Consider the following 23,270-nt stretch of genomic DNA (forward strand, 5'->3'; position numbering starts at 1 on the left):
CAGTGTGGAGAACATCTTGGCACACTTTGGGACCCTTACTATCAACTGAGCATCATATAAATGCCATAAAATACCTGAGTATTGTTGCTGACCATGTTCATCCCTTTATGGCCACAGTGTTCCCATCTTCTGATGGCTGCTGCCAGCAAAATAATGTGCCATGTCACAAGACTCAAATCAACTCAAACTGGTTTCTCGAACACTACAGCACGTTCACTGTGCTCAAATTGACTCCAGAGTCACCAGACTTCAATCCAGTAGAGCACCTTTGGGATTGGAAGATTCATATTAGGGATGTGAAGCTGTCAAATGTGCAACTTTGTGATGTTATTATTTCAATATGGACCAAAATCTATAAGTAATGTTTACAGCACCTTATTCAATTTGTACCATGAAAAATTAAGGAAGTTCAAAAGCCTAAACTGTGTGCAAAGTGGTACTAGCTAGGTGTAACTAATGAATTGTCAGATGAGTATATGTGCTCAACCTCTGGTTTGTTCTTCCTGCTTTCCATCTCATTTACAATTAACCACACACCATCGGTTGAGGAGGGCTGAGAACCAGAGACATGACACTTTGAGCATGAAGCAGCCGTGGAGCCTATCACTGCTATCACTCCTAGAGGGGTCCACAGTCAAAAGGCTAATGACACACACACACAATTAATCACTTCTTTAGCAGCTCTGACAGAAGGAAAGCTCCTCTTTACAGCCTCATTTTAATCTCTTCTGGTCTGCTGATGAGATGTCCTTTTGTGTATTGTACACTGAATACATGGAGATAATTGTAGCATTAGAAAATGCCAATTAAGATATTAGAATAAGCACAGTTTCTACATCTTAATGAAGTACAAAGGAACTTAAACATGCTGCTACATGGTTTGAAGAAAATGTATAATTGTGTTTCCTAATTATAATTATTATTTCATCTAAAATGTTGCAAAGAACCATCAACCACTGACCAATTGAAGGTTTGTTATTGGAGCAAACAACTCATTCGACATACATGTACACCTATTGCCATTTTCATTTATACAGATTTGTACTTACTGGAAAAGCCATTAATGAGCTCAATCTGTGCATTTTTCTGTTTCTAAAATCCTGTGAAAAGATAGTTTTATGACAGTGATAAACCTGTAATCACAAGAGGGGAGAAAAGATACACAAAACAGAAGCAGGATAAGGCATGACAGATTTTCACAAAGTATAGAATGATATTTCTCATTTCCCAGAGATAAAACAGTGGAAAAAACAAAATCTTTCCTTAAGCAAGAATTTCAATTACATCATACCTCAGTTATCTGAAATATTAGCTCCGGAGTCCATAAACAAACAAAAAACTACTCATTTAAAAACCAATTACACATATTATTTTCTGATATTTGTCGGCACTTACTGTAAAGAGATCTTTAATATCATTCCTGGCATCTTCTGGAGCCACTTACCCAGTTTGGGATTCACCATCCCGAGTACTCCGATTACCATTGGGACCACTGTTGCCTTCACCCTCCACGTCTTCTCAAGATGCTCTCTCAGTTCTTATTATTTTTCGAACTTCCTTTCTTCCTTCTCCAAACTTCCTTCTTCCCGATGTTGCTATCACTTGTTATAGCAGCCGTCTTCCTCTGCTTGTCTACCACTACTATGTCCGGTTGGTTAGTCATCACCGGTTTGTCTGTCTGTATCTGGAAGTCCAATAGGATCTTAGCTCGGTCATTCTCGACCATCCCAAATGGCATATCCCATTTTGACTTTGGGACTTTTAGACCCTACCGAACACAGATGTTTCTGTATGCTGTGCCAGCCATTTATTTATGGTGTTCCATATGCCCTGTCTGCTAGCATCTTTCTCCCTGCAATCTGCTAGATTGTCTCAGTGGCATCTTTGCACCTCTGCATCTGAGGTATTGCCTGGTGTGGTAGACCCCAGCCTCTATCGATTTTGTGGGCAAAGCTTGTTCCTGTGCTGCCGTGATTAGTGCTTCTCTGCTGTCTTTCAGTCCAGCTTTGTCCAGCCATCTACTTTACTAAGCATGTGATCAGTTGTGGCCATCTTCCTGATGTACTGTGGATCTTTGTTTCATGCTGGATAGTGGTTCTGACACTCATTAGTCCTAGGCCTCCTTCCTTGCACTTAGTGAACAGTTAAAAATTTGAAAAGTAGGTTTGCTTTGTAAAAAAAAAAAAAAAAGGACAAGCACATTAGTCTGCCTCTGCCATGTTTATTTATTTAACACAAAATAAGTGAAAGCTAAATTGTGTGGGTTATTTGTTGGTTGGTTATTTGATGCTTGTGAACATCTGCACAAGATAAATGCATCTGGTTCAAAGAACTTTGCACTTTCCCTATAAAATATGCCAGGTATCATTATTGTCAGAAAAATTCCTAGAGAGGTAATGTCAACTAGGGGTGGGTTTTAATAATCGATTAAATCGATTCTAGCTTGGATAACGTGATATCGATTCATTAAAATCCTGAATCTGTTTTTTTATATAAATGTATTTTGCCCAAAATTCCAGAATCTCAGGTGAAACGTCACAAAATTTTGACAACCACCAAACATTTAAAACAGTAAATGAGAGCAGGAACACGGCTTCTGCACAAAGACGTAAACACAAAGCGCGGACCCGCGGATCAGAATCAGTGAGATGTCGCCTTTCTCACCCGAAGACACGGACACGGTCGGGGCTGAAAGCCGACAGCTCGCTGATTCTGATGTTTCGGCGGGTCCGCGCTTTGTGTTTACACCCTTTTTGCGCTGATTCTAAAGCTGTTAGTTTTATCTCTCTCCAAACAATATTGACTGAACCAGCAGCAAAAGAAGATCCAAACTAAGCTTCACATAAACATTGTCATGGACTCCCTCTTACTTTTGCTGTTTTGCTTCCACCACAATAAAATCACACTTCATGCACAGCTCTCTCTCTCTTTCTCAGTGTACTTCAAGAACAGTTTCCCGTCTATCCCCGAAATCTGTTTTCTGCATTATTCACTTGCTTGTTACGCACAAGACTACGCTGTGTCGCTAATAAAACCGCTGTAACTTCAGAGGTAATGTTCATAAGTTGATTAATGTTTTTTTCTTTTTGATGTACTGCAGAATATCTTTATAAAATCCCAGGCCAGGAAAATCACCTTCGTGTTTTTCTGTTTTATCTTCAGCTACTTTGACACAAAGGCATCTGCTGTGATGCTCACACCTTTGATAAAGTCTGGAAAGTGTCAGCTTCCTTTTTATAGATACAAAAATATGTAAATGTACTGATCTGAATTATAATATTTCTGACTGTCTGAGGCAAAATTTCCCAGACTCAAATCGAATTGAATTGAATCGAATCGAATCGTGGATCAAATCGTGGATCGAATCGATTCAGGACCTTGTGAATCGGAATCGAATCGATTCTAGAAATCAGTGACGATACCCAGCCCTAATGTCAACGCTGGGCCCACACGACCCAAAGTGACTGCAACTGTATGATTTGTGATAGTTTTTTGTGTTAGTGTTTAATAACAATCAGTCATCCCGCCTTTAGAAATAAATCGTTCATATTATTCAAATAAACATAAAGAATATCACATTATCTTGGTTTTAATTTTAGCAAGACCGCATTGTTTGTATATCATTGTGCATTATTGTGTTGCAATATGTTATAATTTCAGCTCCTGGTGAACTACAGGGCAACAACATATAGCTGCTTTCTTGACATCTGAGCAAAAAAAAAAAAAAAAGACAAATTGCTGCTTTTTCCTCCATATACATCCTGTGCCCTGATATCTCCCAGTTTTTAATTTGAATAAAACTCTGTTCTGATCTACTGACAAAGTGGCTCTCTGGCTCTTTAACCGCTGGGTACAAAGAGAATGAAATATGCTGATGTTGTAGTGATTTTGTCACTCACCTTGAGGCTAGCCAGTGACAGACCCTCCCAAACTCACTTAATCCTCTCTGCCTCTCTAAGTACTGAGAAATACCACGGTCTTACCAGAGAAGCCAGGGTGCTCCCCTGTGCTTTAACAAAGCAGTGTTTCATATGCAACGAAGGGTGGCAGTTGCAGCTGATGGACCAGATCACTGGGCCAACTGCAAAGTCTAATTATCGCTGCATATTCTGCACACATTCAATACAACACTGGCTAAAGTCCCAAAGCCAATACTTTGTGTGAAGCTGTGTGCTAATTATGTACAACAATATAATAGAGGTTAATAATCAAAGGGTGTTTTGCTTCTTTCACTCTGTCTTTAAAGACAACATTGCAGTTTGCGCAGATTCAAAAATGACAATAGACTGCAGCATCAACAATAACAAATAAAACATACAGAAACAAAACCAAACCACCTCCTGTGTATCAATTAAGCCTCATTTTCAAAATACTAATATAAAATAGGAAGTGCAGGAGCACATTAACTCTGTTAATCTGCAGAGGCTTTTCTGCTACCGTTCCAAGATTACATGTCACTAAGTTTTGCCACTCCAGCAAAAAAAAAAAAAAAAGACATGAAATGCTTGTCCCCTCAAATTCGCATGCTCCCACTCAGTGGGAGGCTGCAGGGGGGCATCTGAGGTTGACTTCAAGCTTGTCTCACTCCTTCGTTCTGTGCTCCTGCCCAGCGGCACAAGCATCACGCTGATAAGCACACACCCACACTAACACATAACACTGCACATTACAATAACACAAACATACACTTAACAGCACATATTATTACATGTGATGCTCATCGCCCTTCTCTCCCTGAGACACATATGCCAGCATACATGGGTGGTATCAGTATGCCTGTTTGGCTTCCAAGTAGGTTTGTACCACCCACACAAGTACCAGACCCCAGCTGTGTTTACAGAAAACAAACCCTGCTGATGAACTCAGTCTGTGGCCAAATGCCAGACTTTGTTGTGTACGAATACTATATCAAAATGTATACACAATATGTACAATTTTTGAAAGCAGTTGGTTTGGTTAATATTAAAAACTGCATGTGAAAGATAGATATACTTACTATATCAATCACTGCTACGTTGCCATTTTTATTTGAAGAAACTAAATGTCATAAGCAATTGAGGGCAGTGCATGCTCATATAGTAATATAGTAGAGACTTTAGTATTCACTACAGCTGTAAAATTAATCTTTTGCATTCTAGCCAGAGAATAAATTGAAACGATAGCCTTTGGGTGTGAAAAATGAAACCAATGCCAAAGTACTTTTAAAAAAAACCCTTGGATATTTGTGGCCTGTAGATAAGGTCAGTATAAGTACATTTGTGGTCAGAAGTCTACATACACCCATCATGGGCATGAAAGTCATGGCGTTTAGGGCCTTTTAATGTTTTCCTTGAACTGGTTTCTTTTTCCAGCGCTGAATGATTGTACAGCATATATCTTTATTTACTTTAAAAAACAGTGCAAAAGACTGAATGCATTTTATTTTCTCTAATCCATACAGGATCAAAAGTATACATACAGGCCCAACTATATACATACACTTCCACTAGTAAGTTGCACCCAAACTAGAAGTTTTTAATCTGGTTGTTAAGTGATGACGTATGAACCCTGCTTCCGGGTCCAAACTACTCTGTGCTTATTAGGGTGTTGTGTTTTAACATGTTTTAATTCTTTGTATCTTGTTCTATTTAATCTGAGCAAGCCCCGAAAAAAAGGCAGTGATCACTGTCGACCTCTCTCGGTTTTTATTACCACTATTCATCGGCAGCACGCTTTAAAGCTCAGTTTTTAAAACCTTACAATGTAACTACAGCCCAGCCCATGCAGCAGTATATTAAGGACTAACCTCGTATTATTGATGGATTATCTTAGTTGTTTTCCTGAGTTTGGTCCGTTTACATCCTGCCATGCAATTGCAATTTTATTTTTAACCCTTTAAGACCTACCATAGAACCAAGTCCGCCAGAGCTTACTTTATATTTTTACATGCTGTAGTGCCATTTTTGGGAGCATTTCAAGTTGCTATACATCAATACAACTGTTATAGCCCATATTTTAATAATATGTATGCATTAAGTCCATAGTAACTACATTAATTGCAAAAAAGTGCAATAAATTACAAAGAAATTGAAAATCGTTTTTGTTTTTTTTACATATACTTCTGCTTGGAGAAATTTAAGAGGCTTATCCCTCAAAACTTCAAATACAAAAAAGTTGCAAAAAAAGTTTACAACAACAGGAAATTTATTTTGAGTGTCTTCATAGTTTTATTTTTGAGATACACCAATTTTTATATACTGCAGGAAAAACGAAAAACAATCCTATGATGCAAATTTGCAAAGAAAACAGCATATGCATCAAAATAAACTATTTTAAGCAGTGCAATTCGAGTTCTAAGCATCCCAGAAACTATTCAGAAAAGCATAAAGTCAAACATGACTTATAAAAACACCAGTATAGGCTCTTAAGGCCTACAAGTAAAAAACTACATTTTCCGCGAAAATGACGTCACTTCCGGTTTCGGGCAGGAAATGGTGGACATGCGATCGTTCGTGCTGACGTCTGTTTCAATGTGGGAAGTGTTACGAACAGCTGATCAGATCGGCAAAGCGTGTTTCTGGAATATTGTGTTTTTGTTCCTGCAAGTGCTTTTCATGCAATTTTTGCAAAGCTATATGTGGAAGGAAACCGTGAATTAGGACAAGCTGATGGCATAAGATGTAAGTACAACTCCTCCGGTTTCATATGCAAAAAAAATTATTGCGCTAGCTTATGCGGTTGCAGTGCTATTGGGATTTAAAAATAGTTACCCAAAAAAGAGCGTGCCCGCTCCGACCGACTTCAAAGGGTTTAAGAAATCCCTCAGTCAGAACATTGTGAATCATCATTAGATGGAAACTAGCAAGCTAACTTCAAACTCTGTTAAACTTCATAAATTCTGTTTTCGTGGATGACTGGATGTTAAACACAATTGTTACACCTGGTGGAGCACACTGATCATTTTATTAAAGATGAAAGAATTTAGACAGTTTGTAACTCTCAGTGATGCCGCAGTTGTTCGTTTGACTTTGGGACATGAAGCGGAGTTTGGACCCGGGAACAGCTAATGACATCGGATAGCCATCAACAAGCTTCTGGCTGGGGATCACATCACTCATGAAATGATCAAGTTAATTGAAATTGACTGGTGTCCTGACATGGACCTGCCTTTTAAACATTGCCCAAACATTTTCATGAAAATTTGGGTTCATTAGATTCCAGGAAAGCTGTTCCAGAAATGTCATGTTAGCCTGCTTTATCCATTTCAAAACCAGTTTTAGTGTGTGTTTGTGCTGGGACACTCAACTATGTCCAAGTTTCAACCTGTTGATTTGAGGTGACGTTGAAGATTTTGGTAGTCATCCTCCTTCATTATTCCAGCCACTTTGTGCAATGTACCAGTGCCAGGAAAACTGTTTACGGCAATATTTTTTCATGGTTTTGATGGTCACTGTAGTGGCTATATTAATTTCTTAAAGTTCTCTTATATTTAATATAACCACACTACGGATGGACAAGCGCCTGTTTTTATGCGTTGTCGTTAGCAACAACGACGGTAACAGCATTGCGTGTCCGCTTGTTTATGTTCCACATAAACCTTTCACAATAAAGCTCAAGATCCTGTTGAGACTTTTCAAAATAAACTGAATCACGTGAAAGAGCAGATTATTTACGGATGAGAAGCAAAAAAGAGCCATCAGGTGCTAAAAAATAAACCTTAGACTCAAACGTTAGAACAGGCTTTTCCCCGCAGCACGTCGTGTAATAAATATTCACAACGAAAACGGCAGCTGTTACAACTTATGTCTAAAAATGTATAGTTTCATGCATCGGTTAAAACACTCGACTCCAGGTACATGACGCGCAGCTGGAAACACTTCCCGCAAGTCGAGCTGCCCGAGAGTCACAGAATTTACAGAAAATGTTACATTTTTGTGATTTATATCGTTATCTGGATGATAGAATTCTTATATCGGGATATGAGATTTTGGTCATATTGCACAGCCCTAGCCTGTATGTTTTGTTTTTTTTCTTGTGTGAATTAATTTGCTTATCCCCGACAGTACTTCAATACTTTTGTGTTTAGTATGCTGTTGTGTCCCATTCAGAATGCAGACAGAAGGTAAATAATGATAAAGGAAAGAAAGACAGCACTTTGTTCGCACTATCTTAGGCACTGCTGCCTCTCACATTAGGGAAAAGATCTGTATTGATTTTCTGGCAAGTGAATCAGGTTCTGCTTTAATTGGATGTGTGCATTTGCAGTTCTTCAAGCTAATTGCGCAAGGCTATTGCTTCTCAGGGTGAACTGCTGAGAATGGACCAGCATGATAGGTTTTACAGGCACTGAAATCTCTACCTTTGCGTAGAATAATCACTTTAGGTCTGCCAAAGAGGACAGACGTTGTTTTATCACTAGTGTGTCTCAGGTGTGACTACATTAGAATCCCAATATCATCCCTGGAGGCATGAATTCTGGTCAATAGCTGATGAGTGATGTCAGAAAATCAGCCTGGTGGAAGTAGGCTGCTGCAGGTGCTAGAATTGATTACTTCAATTTTATGTATCATTAGCTCTGTTTAAAAGTGTGACCTCTTTCTTTTTTTTTTTTTTTGCACTTGTATTACCCATCCTCTTTTATTTTTTCCTACCATAAGTTTGCATTCATAAGCCCTGTTTTTGTTTTGTTTCTTCCTCCCTGCATTTGCAATGTAGCTTCCACATCTCTTCTTTATTGCCTTTTCTGGCAAGTTGCTGATTTTGGCCAATAACTGTCCATCACTGCAATAGCATGTAACTATTTTCAGGAATTTGTCTGTATTTGTGTACATTCAAGGATTTTGAATGTGAGACATGTAGATCTTCACCTGAAAACAATAGCATTAATAGCATTGCCAATGGTCAAAATCTCCAATGCAACACCCGTCCCACGTTTTATTGAGAGGGGCCCTGCGTTCCTGTTGTTGCTTACTACTGATACTCCCTTTTTGATGCTTGTGACATCAATGTGCAATAAAATAGACTATATGGAAATGAACCACACACAAGTGTGTCAATTATAAAATCAACTCCACTTTAGTGATAATTAGTTCCAATAACAAAAAAGAAAATAAGTAACATTAACAAAGGTTGTCGAACAATGGTAAGGTATCTAATATCAACTGAAACCAAATAATTAAATAATATGGTGGGCCCACACACACTCGCACCGACACACACACCTTAACTGCAACAGTATTTCTGTGTTAACAAAACACCTCGTTGCAGGCTTGAGTCGTGGCTCGGGTGCGCTGGGAGCTTGTTGCCAAGCAGCAAAATAAAAGCACAAAAAAACAGTACTCAGGCCTTCAGGCTGTTCAAGGGGATAGTTGGGGCAACTGGGTCAAGGCCGCCAGCAGGGCGCGGTCCAACACCCAGGACAATCTGATATCCTCGTGTTGGCGTTGTTCCCACATCATCATAATTAATGTTTTTCCAGGGTCCACATTACAAGTGACCAATCACCTTCTTGTGACGTTATACTTTTGCGACTTCGAAAAATACCCGCCTTCAAAAACAAATGTTCTTCGAGAAACCGCCTTTTGTCCGCCGATCCAGCAATTTGAATTCCACTCAAGATACTTTTCTTTAATAAACAGTAAGCATTATACATATATTTTCCTTGAAATGGATAGCTGTTTGTTTGCTAGTGATAGGCTACTTGCGAACCAGTGTTCTCCAGACAGAGAATTGCGTGTCAATGTATTATGATATATAATAAATGTACAGGTGAATATAGCTGTCATAAAAATGTTGTCAGGCAAAATTGCAGTAGCTTCCCTGACCATTTTACAAACCAACTAAAAGCATGACAGTTGGCATTTAGCTGGGTTAGTTGATTCTCCACGATATTAGCATTTGCTAAATACATGAGTGCAGAGCAGGACATGAGCTAAGCAAACATGCTAGGCTAAGCTAGCGGCTAAGCTAGAGGCTAATCGCAGCTAGCCCATCTTACACGGTAACTTAAGACACAAGTTTCAAACACAATTCACAGATTCATATTTACCTCGCGGTAGGGTACAACAGCTTTCACACTCCAGTTCGTCATCCTGAAAATAAAGGTTTGTTGCTTGCCTATGAACTTTGCCTCCACTCACACTGTTGCTCATCTCTCCTCTCTCTCTTCCCGCAGAGTGCACACTCCCTACCCTCTACCTGAGCTCGCTTGAGGGTTGGCCAGAGCTGTAGTACATACCAATAACTTTGCAGAAAATAATGACATACACCTCAAAATGCGAATAAGAAGGGTATGCATCTGATTGGCACACATCAGATACCTTACAGACGTTTGTGTACATTCTTAAACACTGAGAACATTTCCATTCAACCATCAAAATTAATGAACTATTTATATAGGCAGAGTTACATATGGTTTTAAAAAGGTTGAAAGGTTTGTGTAAAAATAAAGACTTTTACATGAGTCAGGAGAGACCTCAGTAGTGTTACCTTGAGAGTGAACTGGGAGTTGCTTGATCCTTCTTGATACCTTTACTATACTATATATAAAGATTAAGATTAAGCCTGCTATATATTAAGACGTATATGCTTCCCCAGTATAATCACACCAAATCAGCTGTCTGCACTGCTGGCAAGGAAAGTAAATGTCATTTAGCGTCCTGATAAATCTCTCCATGTCAGATATAATTGATAATTACGAGTGATTAATGAAGTGACCTCTGTTACTCCATGAGATTTAAATGTGCACAACAGGCTTTAGAGATGAACATTGATTCTGCTGTTGTGTGCTGCTGCCAGGATTTAATAAACTCAGATGGAAGACTGTTAAGCTGCTGGAAGCAACAAACAAAACTTCAGCTCCTGCTGAAACTGGGCTTTGATAATGAATCCTGCATTTTGCTATAATGGGTTGTGAAGAGGAGTTAAATACCTGAATATCTTGGACAGCTCCCACAATCATAACTACTGTGTGAATGAGGTATTTACAGTGGTTGTCACACTTTATTATTTATAATTTGTACTGTTAAACAGCACCAGCTGTTTGATGTGTAGCGGTTTGGTAAATTTTGATGTGTTTTTGTAATGCTCACTATTTTGGATGTTAAGCTTAAGTTTCCCTCCTCTGTGGTGGGACAAAGGAACCCACTCAGGGTTAACAGTCACCTTTTAAATCTGTGCTCCCTGTAGCACCTCATGGCACAGTGCAACCCCTACTGACCGTGCCAATAATGTGCCTCTTAGCTTTGGAAGAGCACAGCTGGCAAAAGCAGGTGCACAACTAACATGTAAGGGAGTTCTCCATGATCCCTGATGTCCATTAATGCACTAGTTTCTTCAGAGGAATTCCATTAGCCCAGTAGATTTCTAGCAATCCTCAGCGATAGTGATGGGTCGTTCGCGAACGAAATGGCTCTTACGGTGTGTTCACACCGAACGCGATGGACGCGAATAAAACGCCCCAAACGCCCCTAATTTGACGCGTGTACATTCGCGTCTCAACGCGTGTCCAAGAAAAATCCATCGCGCGTCAAAATATTTGACGCGCGTGAACCGGAAATGTGGGAGGAATGTGGGAGGGAGTTGTGCCAGACCGGTATCTTTGCAAGATGGCAGCTATCGAGCTAGCGCTTGAAGAGAGAGTCTCCCTTCTCTATGTACTGTGGAGAGCAGAGCAGCAGCGTAAAAGACGTCCTCGCCGTACCTGGGTCCATCAGGTCCTCCAGAGGCATGAGCAGTTTGGTGAGTTTCACCACTTGCTCCAGGAGCTGCGCCTGGATGACAGCCGATTCCAGCGCTATCACCGTCATTCACTCGGCCAGTTTGAGGACCTGCTTTCCCTCGTCGGTCCCAGCATCGCCCGCCTAGACACCAACTACAGACGCTCAATCCCACCTGCAGAGCGCCTGTCCGTCTGCCTGAGGTTAGTAAAACTATTTAATACGGTAGTCCTTTATTGATACCTGTGCTAATATGCTAATCCATCCAGTTATACACTGCTAACATGGATGTGCTATGCTAACAGTGAATGCTGTCGGTGTTTACTGAAAGCAAACTGTGGTACAGAGACGACTCTTTATAATATTTCTAGTGATACTCAGAAGCTCTCATCAAGTCCCGATTTAATTCGATTTATGCTGTTATCAGTGTTTGAATGATAGCATGGCTGTGGTGTCACATCAATGTATGCGCTCGGTGTTTGCTGATATCAAACTGTAGCATTAGGACCACTGAGTTAACCTTTGTAGTGATACTCACTCCTTTTTATTTAGACCTGGTTTAATTCTGGGATAGTTGAATATTTGTATATAATCCCTGCAGCTGTCAGACTCTATAGCAGGGGTCACAGCCTTTATTAAAACAGAGTTAGATAAAACTGAACAGTTTGGTTCATCTCTAGTTACATGGTTCTATCTTGATAAGCTGTCTTATCACAGATTAATTTTTCAAAAATATTAATGATTTAAGCAAGGAAAGGGCTACATGTCAACACACAACTCTTTATTTCTATTAATGTCTCACTTCATTCCTACCTGATTGACATGTTTAGGAATTATGAGTGATTGGCTCACTGTAGTTGTGAAAGTTGCTACCAATCAAATTATGATATGTTAAAGTTAAAACAAAACACAACTGTTTTAGATATTATCTAATATACATTTTGTAATTATCCTTATAATTACAAAATGTTTTATGTAAGATTTAAGTTTTGTGATTTATATCTGACATCACAAAAGTATTTTGGAATTTGAATAATGTATTTTGTAACTGCAGTACACATAATACTGATTTTGAACAATTTTGTCCAGGTTCCTTGTCACCGGGGACTCCTTCAGGACCATCGCGTTCAGTTTCAGAGTCGGTGTGTCCACGGTGAGCCAGATCACCCCCCAGGCAGCGACGTCCATCTGGGACTGTCTAGTGGACGACTTCATGGCTGTGCCTTCACCTGGAGACTGGCGGTCCATCACAGAGGGACTCCAGGAGCGCTGGAACTTTCCTCTGTGCTGTGCAGCTCTGGATGGGAAGCACGTCCAGACAAAGGCACCCCATATATCATATAGGAGACACACACATTGATATACACTAAATATTCATTTCATTTCTTTTTTGTGGTGCCCAAATTGATGCACCTGCTTGATTTTGTTTAAACAATTATTGCACACTTTCTGTAAATCCAGTAAACTTCTTTTCACTTCTCAAATATCACTGTGTGTGTCTCCTGTATGATATTTAACTGACATTTTTTATTGTAACAACCAACGATTTATACAGGAAAATAATGTCTATTAACAAGGTTGCCCAAACTTCTGCATTCCACTGTATCAGTATATTTTGTCATTAGTATAATATGAAATAAATTCTACATGTGTCAAGTTGTGTGCCAACATTTGCTGTGTAGTAGAACTGAGACATTAGTCATTATAAACATTTATTTGAAATAATATTAAAATTCTCAAACAGAAAAACATTAAACATAAATATATAAAATATAAGAATTTACAGAGAGACAGGAATAAAAAGGACCAGCTGCTCTCCAGAGCAGGAACAAGGCTGAGGAGGAAATGCTCCATTGGAGACTGGTGTGGCCTCTTCAGGGACTCCAGGATGGCCAGCTCCACCGCCGATGGACCGTCCTGGGACCCGTCCCTCATCTGCCTCGGAGCCGTCCTCCTCTGTGGGCCTGTAAAACAGCACAAAACACAAAGAAATGAGAAGGCTGCTACTAGATTTTAATTTCAACATTGAAAAAAAAAAAAAAACAATAACAGGATATAATCAGATTGGTTGTAGATATTTAGTAAAAGGGAATCCCACCGACTAAAAAGGTATCAGTGCTTGCTGTACATATCTGTGGGTGCAGCAGCAGGAGCTCAGGGACTGGGGATGCTCTGCTGCAGAATCAGTTGGTTCTATCAATACAGTATTAAATGTTAACAGGTTGGATATAATAATCGTAGAGTAGACAGTGGTCCCTCATTTATTGCAGGGGTTCTCAGAATAACTAGCCCCTGGTCACAGTTCTCACAATTGATTCTCAAAGTGCAAACCTTTGTAGATTGCAAAACGTAAAAGTATTATTATGCCGCGGTTTGTCTTCATCTGCCCGCCACTTTCGTGCGCCTTTTTCCCTCACGGTGCAGGTGTCTATTTCCGAATGAGGCTCATAGTTATGGGTGTTTTTGTGCTGTTTTTTCTATTGGACGCGATGGTTATCAAAACCAAACGTGATAAATTTGGCAAGCGCAGGAGATTTGTCAATCAGGCTGCAGAATGCAATGCTGTACTGTGCAATAAAAAATCAGCGAAAAAGCAAAGCAGTGACGGATGAACAGCGGGACCACTGTGTGCTGTTTATTAATAAACAATAAAATATATTCCTAAATGACAACATGCATAAAAGCAGAACGGTATTTGTACGTCAGTGGGAAAATAGCGGTGGCTTGCTAGCTTTTGTGCGGCTTCCCGGGTCAGTGAAAACTTTCAAAAGAGAAATGAATGAACTTACCAGGTTGCCCGATCTCTTCACATATCTTCCTCCAAGCTCGGTCCTTTTTATTCCTGTCTCGGTACTGAAAGCAGCTGGTGTTGTACAGCTCCGAGTTGTTTGCTACCGCATTGATTAGCCTTCCCCTCCATTGAAGTATGAAAGGCTTTGGCTGGATCTGCCCCTTTGACCTAGGTAACAGCCACGTCACCAGGCTCCTGATTGGTTGTCGCGGCGCGATTTGACGCTGGAGTTCAGATTTTTCCAACTCGAGCGGTAGACGCGAAACGCGCGTATGCACAAAATGCAACACAAAAACTCACGCGCGTGGTTTTATTCGCGAGTCAAACGCGCCAGACGCGCTACACTGACGCGCGTTTCACGCGTTTTGGCGTTTTCGCGACGCAAATCTGCTTCCGAATTTTCGTGGGACCCGCAATCGCGCGTCATCGCGCCTTTCCATTGACTTTACATGTAAACCTGACGCTCTATTCGCGTCCATCGCGTTCGGTGTGAACACACCGTTAGAGCCGGTTCTTTGACGTGAACGACGCGAGCCGGCTCCTTATCGCGAGCCGTCACGTTTTTTTTTTTGTTTTTTTTTCCTTTCTCTCAGCCTCTCTCTCGCACTTTTTTTCCGCTGCACTCTGCAAGCGAGCCTTGTGCTTTACGCTGGGCAGAGGGGGGGAGGGGCGGTAGTTACACTCAGTAGCACAGGAACAGAGCCAGAGAGAGAGAAAGAGAGGCAGGGACAACAACATTAGAAAGGTATAGTAATCATCCACAACTATTTTCGGTTGCAGATGATAAAGGATTCAGAAAGTTTATTCATGCAGGCCCATATGACAGAGAATATGCATGTTCTTTTTGTTTTCATATTATAATTTATATTTAATTGTGTTGTGGTTTGCAGTGTTTTATGTTGTTTTCACTTTAAATTTGTAAAAGAAAAAAGCTGAAAATTTAAATAGTTAAAACTTGAAATGTGAATAGTTGATTTTTGTATTATGTGATTTATTTATTACATTTTATGTGGAGTGAATAAATAAAAGTATATTTACGGTGGCCCCTAGAGACAAAGCACATACAAACTTCAAATCACGTACGAGCTCTGAAGCATGTACAAACTCCAAAACACGTAAAAACTCCAAAACACGTAAAAACTCCAAAACACGTAAAAACACGTACAAACTCCGAAGCACGTAAAAACTCAGAAGCATATAAAAACTCAGAAGCACATAAAAACTCAAAACACGTACAAAAGACAACAGAAGTGCTCCAGGATGCTGGGCGCAGTGTTGAGCCTTTGTTATCTTGTGGCTACACAAGCCAGCAAGTACCAACGACCGGATTTGGTGTGTGGTAGTAACAGGTAAATGAACTTTTTTTTAAATTATTTGAATATATATGAGTGCCTGTGTATAAATACACAAACAATACACACATGCTTTCAATTGTGTAATTTAAGTGATCTAGTAGCTCTGCTTTGGAAGTTCAGTTCATGCTAGAAATGTGTTTTGGAGTTTGTACGTGTTTTGTCTCTAGGGGCCACCGCATATATTTATATATAAACATATATAAATAAAACCACTTTTTTTACGTTAGTAATTCCTTTTGTGCATAATTTTATATTATTGTTAATAATAAATTAATTAAAGCAACAAAACAACCTGAAGAGCCGGTTCGGAGCCGAAAGAGCCGGCTCTTTTTAGTGAGCCGAACCGAAAGAGCCGGATCTGTAAAAAGAGCCGGAAATCCCATCACTACTCAGCGATGCTTACCTATGTCTAATATAAAAGACAGATAAGATTTTTTTTTCAAAATGTGACCCTTGAATATTTTTATAATTTTTTAAAGATATAGTTTGATTCTCTAATGTGTTGTTATATGTTTAAAACTAAGTTATTTTTGACTCTTTTTCATATTTACTGTAATTGTAAAAATTTTGTTTTTTTATCACTGGAGGTTTCTCGTCTTTGTTTTTCTTTTAGTCACACAACTGTTTCACTATGGGGCAGATCAATTTAAAGTTCTCACTGCAGCAGGGTAAATTGATTTACTGGGAAGTGATTGATTTACTGGGGGCAGGTGGCTAACTGCCTAAAATGAAAACATGTAAAGAAAAACAATGAGGTAAGATGTAGTGACAGGTAAATGGAACGAGTGATGGGAAGGTAGAGACAGCATAATGACTATGAACAATGGTGAGCATTTTCTCCAACATTCAATATAATTGGAAGGAATGGTGAAATAATGTTTGCGGAGTGTGTTGTATAAATGTACGTAGCAGAGTCCTTTGCTATCTCCCTCAGGGTTTGAGCTGGAAGATCAAGCTCCAATGTCGCATCCTCAAAGCACTGACAACGAACGGTGAGGCAGCGCTGTGTGTGCCTCTCCATCACGGGGGACTAGTGGTACTGCTACTCATGTCAGCATGCCTTTTTCTCCTCACTGCTAAAAATAAGATGTTAAACCCTTTAAAAAAACTGCCTCCCATCTCACTTAGTTTTTTCTAAGTTGCTTCAACGCAGAGACTATAAAAGATTCAGTCTTTCCCATCAGCTTTGGAGCAACACTTCTCTACCCCACAAACACTGGGGAGGGAACTGTCAGATTCGAAAAAAGCTCTGTTACACATTGAAATGATTACCTCCGTAGAGTGCCACATCAGTCAGAATAGAAGGTGATGAGCAGAAGAAATAACTTTTCAAGGTCTTTTCATGAAGGTGGGTTTCTGATCAAAGAATTCAAAACATTGCAGGATGACTGTGATGCCATGAATTTGTAAACCCAAACCAGAAGGAACACAGACTCCAATGAATACAGGTGGGGGAGGGAGGTGTTTCTGCTCTCTTTGGTGACTAACAAAACATTTTCAGGTCCACCTAGGGGGTCTTTGGTTGCAGTCAAACTTGATTTCAAACATTTGCAACCCACACTGTATGGCTGACTGTTGCTACCGTTCAAAGTGAAATGTGCTACCCCACTCTATACCTACATCAGACAGAATTGTCAACTGATTAAACTCTGTTTCCGTCTTCAGTCTGCCACTGCATCCAGTCTGGTAGATTTCCCATGGGGATTTAATTTTGGAATTATAGGGAAAGGTATCTGCTTGAGTATAAAGTCGTTTCAAGCTTGAGTTTTAAGAGATTAAAGAATTACAGTAAAGATAAAATACAATACCACGAAAAATAAGGATACGTAATAGTGCTGCACCTTTGGTCCCCACTGTTATTGTTCCTGCTTTTTAGCTCTACTGCACAACACTTAACAAATGTGCCAATCCCAAGCATGATACTTATTAGCCAACCGTCCTCCATCATCACTTACTGGGGGGGATTAAAATGGGCCGGAACCATCTAGAATGGTGTTCCGGTACTTTGAGTTAATGACTAATTACAGTGCAGTGAAAAAGTATTTTGTCCTCTTGCTGATTATTACTTTATTGCATATTTGTCACAGTTATATGATTCAGATCATCAAACACATTTTATTTCCTAAGTAAATTAATTTTTAAAAAGCACTTTGAATTGATTTGTGTTATCTTTATCTACATAGCTGGACTGGCCATTGGGCATACCGGGCATTTGCCCGGTGGGCTGCTGGCGATTTTTTGTTTTTATGGAAGGGTATAAATAATGAAAGGTGTTGGATTGGCCAATTGGTCATGATCGACTCTGGGCTGGACCAATTACAGCCGAGGAGGTCGGATGCACCCTCCCCCTTGTTTAGCAATCTTATAGATGAACTAAAGAAAATGGAGAACAAAAAAAGGAAAGGAGGTGCAGAAAAAATTAGGGCCAAAAAGAAACAAGCCCTTCAGGCAGACGCTGCCAAATGTGTAAAAATAACTGAATTGTTTGGCGGTAGCTATGGCATAGCTTCCACAGATTTAGCAACATCAGCAAGTGGTGGAGGCCAGCAGGTGGATAAGGGAAAGGGGAGTCAAGAGGAGGAGAGACCCGAGGCGGCCGCCGGTCATAGTGGCAGAGGAACTGAACTTCAGGTAAGAAGTTATGACCTGCTGTCTATCTGTGTCAGATATAAACCAAGTTTAGTTGTAGTTTGTTTTCGTTGTGCTGACTTTTTACAGTCGCTTAGAATAACTGGTACTGCGTACTAGCTAGCATGACGGAGTTTATATACTGCTGGGCGGGTGCTATGAAGTTACTGATAGTAAATTTTATTTTATGCTTAAGGTTAGTTTCTCAAACTCCTCAAAATCTTAACAAATTGTGCCAATCCTTACACGTTGCACCAGGCTGATTTATCATCAAAAGCAGAGAAGTCTGTGACAGAGGAGACAGATGAGCAGCAGAGAGAGATGGAGCAAGAGAGAGAAATAAAAGAGCAGGAGAGAGAGATGGAGATGGAGAGATGACTTTATGTCATCCATGAGGGATGCATTTGACATATGTTTCACATATTATAGCCCAACAAGTTACTTATAGCAATTTAAATATACAATGACTATTAATTGCCTTTGGTCTGGAGCTCCTTGCAAGACCTTGTCACATGCAGTTAGGGTGGTCATGAGAAAGGAGTTGGATAAGCAGATCTTGTTGATGATCCAAAGGCAGCTGGGACCAGAGCCACAAAGAACACCATTGGTAACACACATCATCAGCTGATATCTTGTAGGATCACAAAATCCCCCTGTTCAAGAAGCCACATGTACACACCTGTCTAAAAGTTGTTAGAGAACATTTAAATGATTCAGAGAGGTTTGGGGAGGAAGTGCAAACCAAAACTTTGCTCTTTTGCATCAACTTGGCCCGTGTGTTTGAAGGAAGAGAAATGATCCAAGGAATTACATCCCCACAGTCAAGCATGGAGATGGAAATATGCTTTGGAGTTTTTTTTTCTGTGTCACAAGCAGCCCAGACCATAAAATCTTCAATGAGAACTTTTTCCCTCACCCAGAAATGAAGATGGGTTGTGGATGGGTCTTCCAGCATGACCATAACCTAAAACATACCACCAAGGCAACAAAGGGAGTGGCTAAAGAAGAAGTACATTAAGGTCAATGAGTGGCCTAGCCAGTCTTCAGGCCTCAATCTCAAATCTGTGGAGGGAGCTGAAGCTTTGAGTTGCCAAGCAACAGCCAAAAAACAGATTTAGTGAGTTTGTGTAAGGAGCAGAGAGTTAAACTCCCTCTTGATATGTGTACAAACTGGTGACCAACTACAAGAAACGTCTTCTCTGTGCTTGCTAACAAGGGTTTTTCCGCCAAGTACGAAGCCATATTCTGCTTGTCGATCAAATACTTATTTTACTCAGTGGCATGCAAATAAATTTTTATGTGATGCATTTTTCTGGATTATTGGTTGATTTTCTCTCTACTAAAATGAAGCTACCAAATCTCACTTTAATCCCTTCTGATAGGACTGAGTTGATTCTTCACTGCATTCATGTTACAACCAGTGTTGGAACATGTTCCAAAGTTATTGTAATCACATTGCATTTTTCAGTACGGTAATACATTACTGTATTAAATTTAGTAACTACAGGTAGAGTTATGTTGTTACTTGCTTTACAAAGGTTCTTTAATTATCTGCAGGATTGCATTTTGTTTGGACTTTGTGTTCATACTTAAACACCAAAAGAAAGATGGCGTCGATGTTCTCATCAGGGATCAGTAGGATCAATAAAGTTTTGATCCAAACAACTCTTCTTTCTCAGTATTATAAAAAGAAACTCATCAAAAACGTTCTTCATGTCCTCTCCAGACCCATCACATTTGATTCAATTTGAACTTGTCAGATCAAACGTGCTTGCCCCTCCTTTCCTTCACACACACACACACACACACACACACACACACACACACACACACACACACACACACACGTAACAACACACGACAAGAACACAAGATAGAGAGGCATTGCCTTTAGTTCACGGTGTGGAGAAGAAAGCTGACATTTGAGTACAAGTATCTGTCCTGCTCAGACATGCAGTGACGCAGATGCACACTGTCCACTCCACTCAATTAGCAACATACTCCTGTAAGACTTTCATCTGCTTTAAAGCCCGGACAAAGCAGCCGCTGTGGGCACACACGTTGCTGTACAATTCTTCCTCTTTTCAGAAATGTCTCATCTTCACCAGAATTAGTGAATTCATCTCCAACTCTGAGCTCCTTCTTGCTCGTATATCAGTGAGTCCTCGGCAACACACTCAGCCCAGATTTGCAAAATATGATCATCTTTCAATCTGAACGACAAACACACTTGCCACTCACATGTCACTGATTCTGGTCAGTGGATGGAGCAAAAATCATAAATATCTCACAGCTGATGAACATTTATTGTGAAACTGTTTTGAGATCAAAGTTAATTGTTGCACATAATGACTCATCTGTTGTCTTGACAAGGCTAGAAGATGAAATCAGTAGACATCGAGAAGTTCAATAAAACCACGATTGCTTAAAGTGTTTCTTCCCAAATAAATAAAAATATCTGTTGTGAGTTGGCTCATTTTTCGACTTATAAACAGGGGCATTTATTAAATAAACAAATTAAATGTCATAGCAAGCAACTGGTAAACAACAAAAACACAACGTTATTAATGGAATGGGGTGCCTTCAGTGATATTGTTTTTCATATCAAATAAATAGTGATGGGCAGTTTCCATAAAATACGACAACAGGCAGTGATGAAAACAAAAAATGCATTACAGGACAAAACAGGAGTCTCATTCACAGCTGTGTGATGTTAAAAACTGTAATAGTTTAGGTTTGACTTTATTGTCTACCACAGTTTATACCTGAGAGACATCAAGAGGTACTTTACTTTAGTGCCACACTCAGGTCAAATGTCTATTCTCATAAAGCATTAAGCTTTTTTCTCATCATGTGTCACCAGCACATACATTCAACATGACAGAGGCCACCAACCCAGAGGTGAGAGGTTTTCTCTCTGCCACTTATTAATGTTCCCTATTCAAAATGTACGGGGTCAGAAGGGCATAATATCCATATGGAAAAGGAACAGAAAAAAGGGTTTTCAAATTCACGTATTTTTCACATGGGTATTTATTTTACATATCCACCACCTGAAACTATGGACAGGACTGAAAACTGAAATAGAGGGCTGTACACTAACAATTTTACTATATTCCCAAATGCAAATGTAGCATTTTCTTTTCTTGGAACAACAACATATAATCAAAGAGTGAAAGACATTATTTAGTTTCATGTGGACCTTTCACAAAACACAGTATGAGTGTGATGTCCATTTATGCTGACTTTAGAGGCACCTACCCTTCCTGTACTTATTTCATGGACTCTTGACAGCAGAAAGCAAGGATTAAAAAATTCTCTTTCAGCAGTGGGGGAACTGGGGGGAAAAAACAAAGCCTCTATGTTTTTCATAGGAACTTTTTTTAAACTTCACCAGTTCTGCTGATTTATTTTTCCATGTTTTAAAATTCAGGAGCCTTTATTTTGTGGTTGTGTGTCATGAAAGTCACTAAGATGCAGTTTTCAGTACACTGTCAAACCTTTTGTTTTTTCTTTGTTTTGTTTTTACTTGTTTTTTGTCTTTTTGTGAAATTCCATCAACCAAAATTTTTGACTTTGAACTTACAACCTCTCTACTTTTACAAGTTTAATTCTAAATGATGTACTTTGCTGGAAATTAGCTAATTAATTGGATAGACACAAGTTGAGTCAAACAAATTAATTCTAATTTATTTTTTGAACCACAGAGATATCAGCAGGTGTATTGTATTGTATCTTCCCCTGTGCCATCATTGCACAGTCAAGTGAAGCAGTACTGACACTCTCTATTGTTCTTCTCTACTGCTGCTTTGCTCATATGTTTTCATTTGTTCTATCAAATGATTACAACACAGGCCATCTAAATTTCACTACAAACCTATCAGTGCATGTATCTCTGCATGCTTGCTGTCACTTCCAGCATCAGTAAAATAACTTTTATGCTGGTCCACAAAAATGTATTGAAAGTCATATTTCTCCACATCATGAAAGAACATGACCACGTTTGCGATGATATTGTGAATTTTGTTAAATTATTTCCTCCCTCAACCGTTCAGAGAGGTTGAATTTTGTTCCACAACCCAGCTCCTTCTTTTTGCATGATTTTGAGAGCTGCATCCTGATCTGGAGGTTTTGAGGTCTACCTTAGGAGTGCATGTATACGGTCTTCTAGTTATTTTATCTTCAGGATCATTTTCATGCAAGCAACAGGTATCCAACAAGGTTAGTACATAAGCCATAAAGGGTGCAAAGGTTGTGTGATGTTAGAATCACACCTAGTGTGTTAAATTAATTGCCAACATTTAAAAAAAAGCATACATAAAAGGGTTAGTCTTGAGAAGTCAAAGACTAAAACACAAGCAGTTCAACAACTTAAATAAATCTCTTCTCAAAAATCAAACTGCAAAGAATTTGGAAAGTTTCATCGTCTATAGAAGGTAATATTAAAAATCCTGATCTTGATAAATCTGTGTATACAGGGGACAAGGACAAGGCAAAACTAATATTGAATGACTGTGATCTTCAGGCCTCGGGGTGACATTTCATTAAAAACAGTCACAGCAAATGTGTGGATAATTTCTTGTTGGAGGGGGGAAAGTTCTGCACACTGCTATCTGCAAATGATCACACACTGCAGTGGTTCCTATTTTAGGACAGCCTTTGTGCACTGGTACAAACAAGCAGAAATGTACTAAACTGTTTGTACATTAGAACAGAGGCACATCATGTTCTGTTCAATTAACTACAATTTGAATTCATTTAAATAAAAAAGAAACTAGGAACAATAATGTTTACGAAACT

General features: G+C 39.5%; 1 protein-coding gene across 1 annotated transcript; it reads left to right on the forward strand.

The window, feature by feature from the left end:
* Positions 1 to 11,569: 11,569 nt before the first annotated feature.
* Positions 11,570 to 13,293, forward strand: LOC146654351 (uncharacterized). The gene is made up of 2 exons (XM_085380954.1): positions 11,570 to 11,899; positions 12,786 to 13,293. The coding sequence occupies exons 1-2, from the start codon at positions 11,586 to 11,588 to the stop codon at positions 13,054 to 13,056; spliced, it is 585 nt and encodes a 194-aa protein (XP_085237080.1). The 5' UTR covers positions 11,570 to 11,585; the 3' UTR covers positions 13,057 to 13,293.
* The last annotated feature ends 9,977 nt before the right edge of the window (positions 13,294 to 23,270 follow it).

The sequence above is a fragment of the Rhamphochromis longiceps genome, linkage group LG14 (assembly GCF_057381845.1).
Source record: "Rhamphochromis longiceps isolate RC_006_pf linkage group LG14, R_longiceps_female_GT1.1, whole genome shotgun sequence".
Lineage (NCBI taxonomy): Eukaryota > Metazoa > Chordata > Actinopteri > Cichliformes > Cichlidae > Rhamphochromis > Rhamphochromis longiceps.

What these genes read in the sequence shown, in the direction of transcription:
- LOC146654351 (XM_085380954.1), top strand. Translation starts at nt 11,586, where the DNA reads ATGGCAGCTATCGAGCTAGCGCTTGAAGAGAGAGTCTCCCTTCTCTAT. An exon ending in CGCCTGTCCGTCTGCCTGAG is followed by an intron (nt 11,900 to 12,785) that starts GTTAGTAAAACT and finishes AATTTTGTCCAG; the next exon opens with GTTCCTTGTCACCGGGGACT.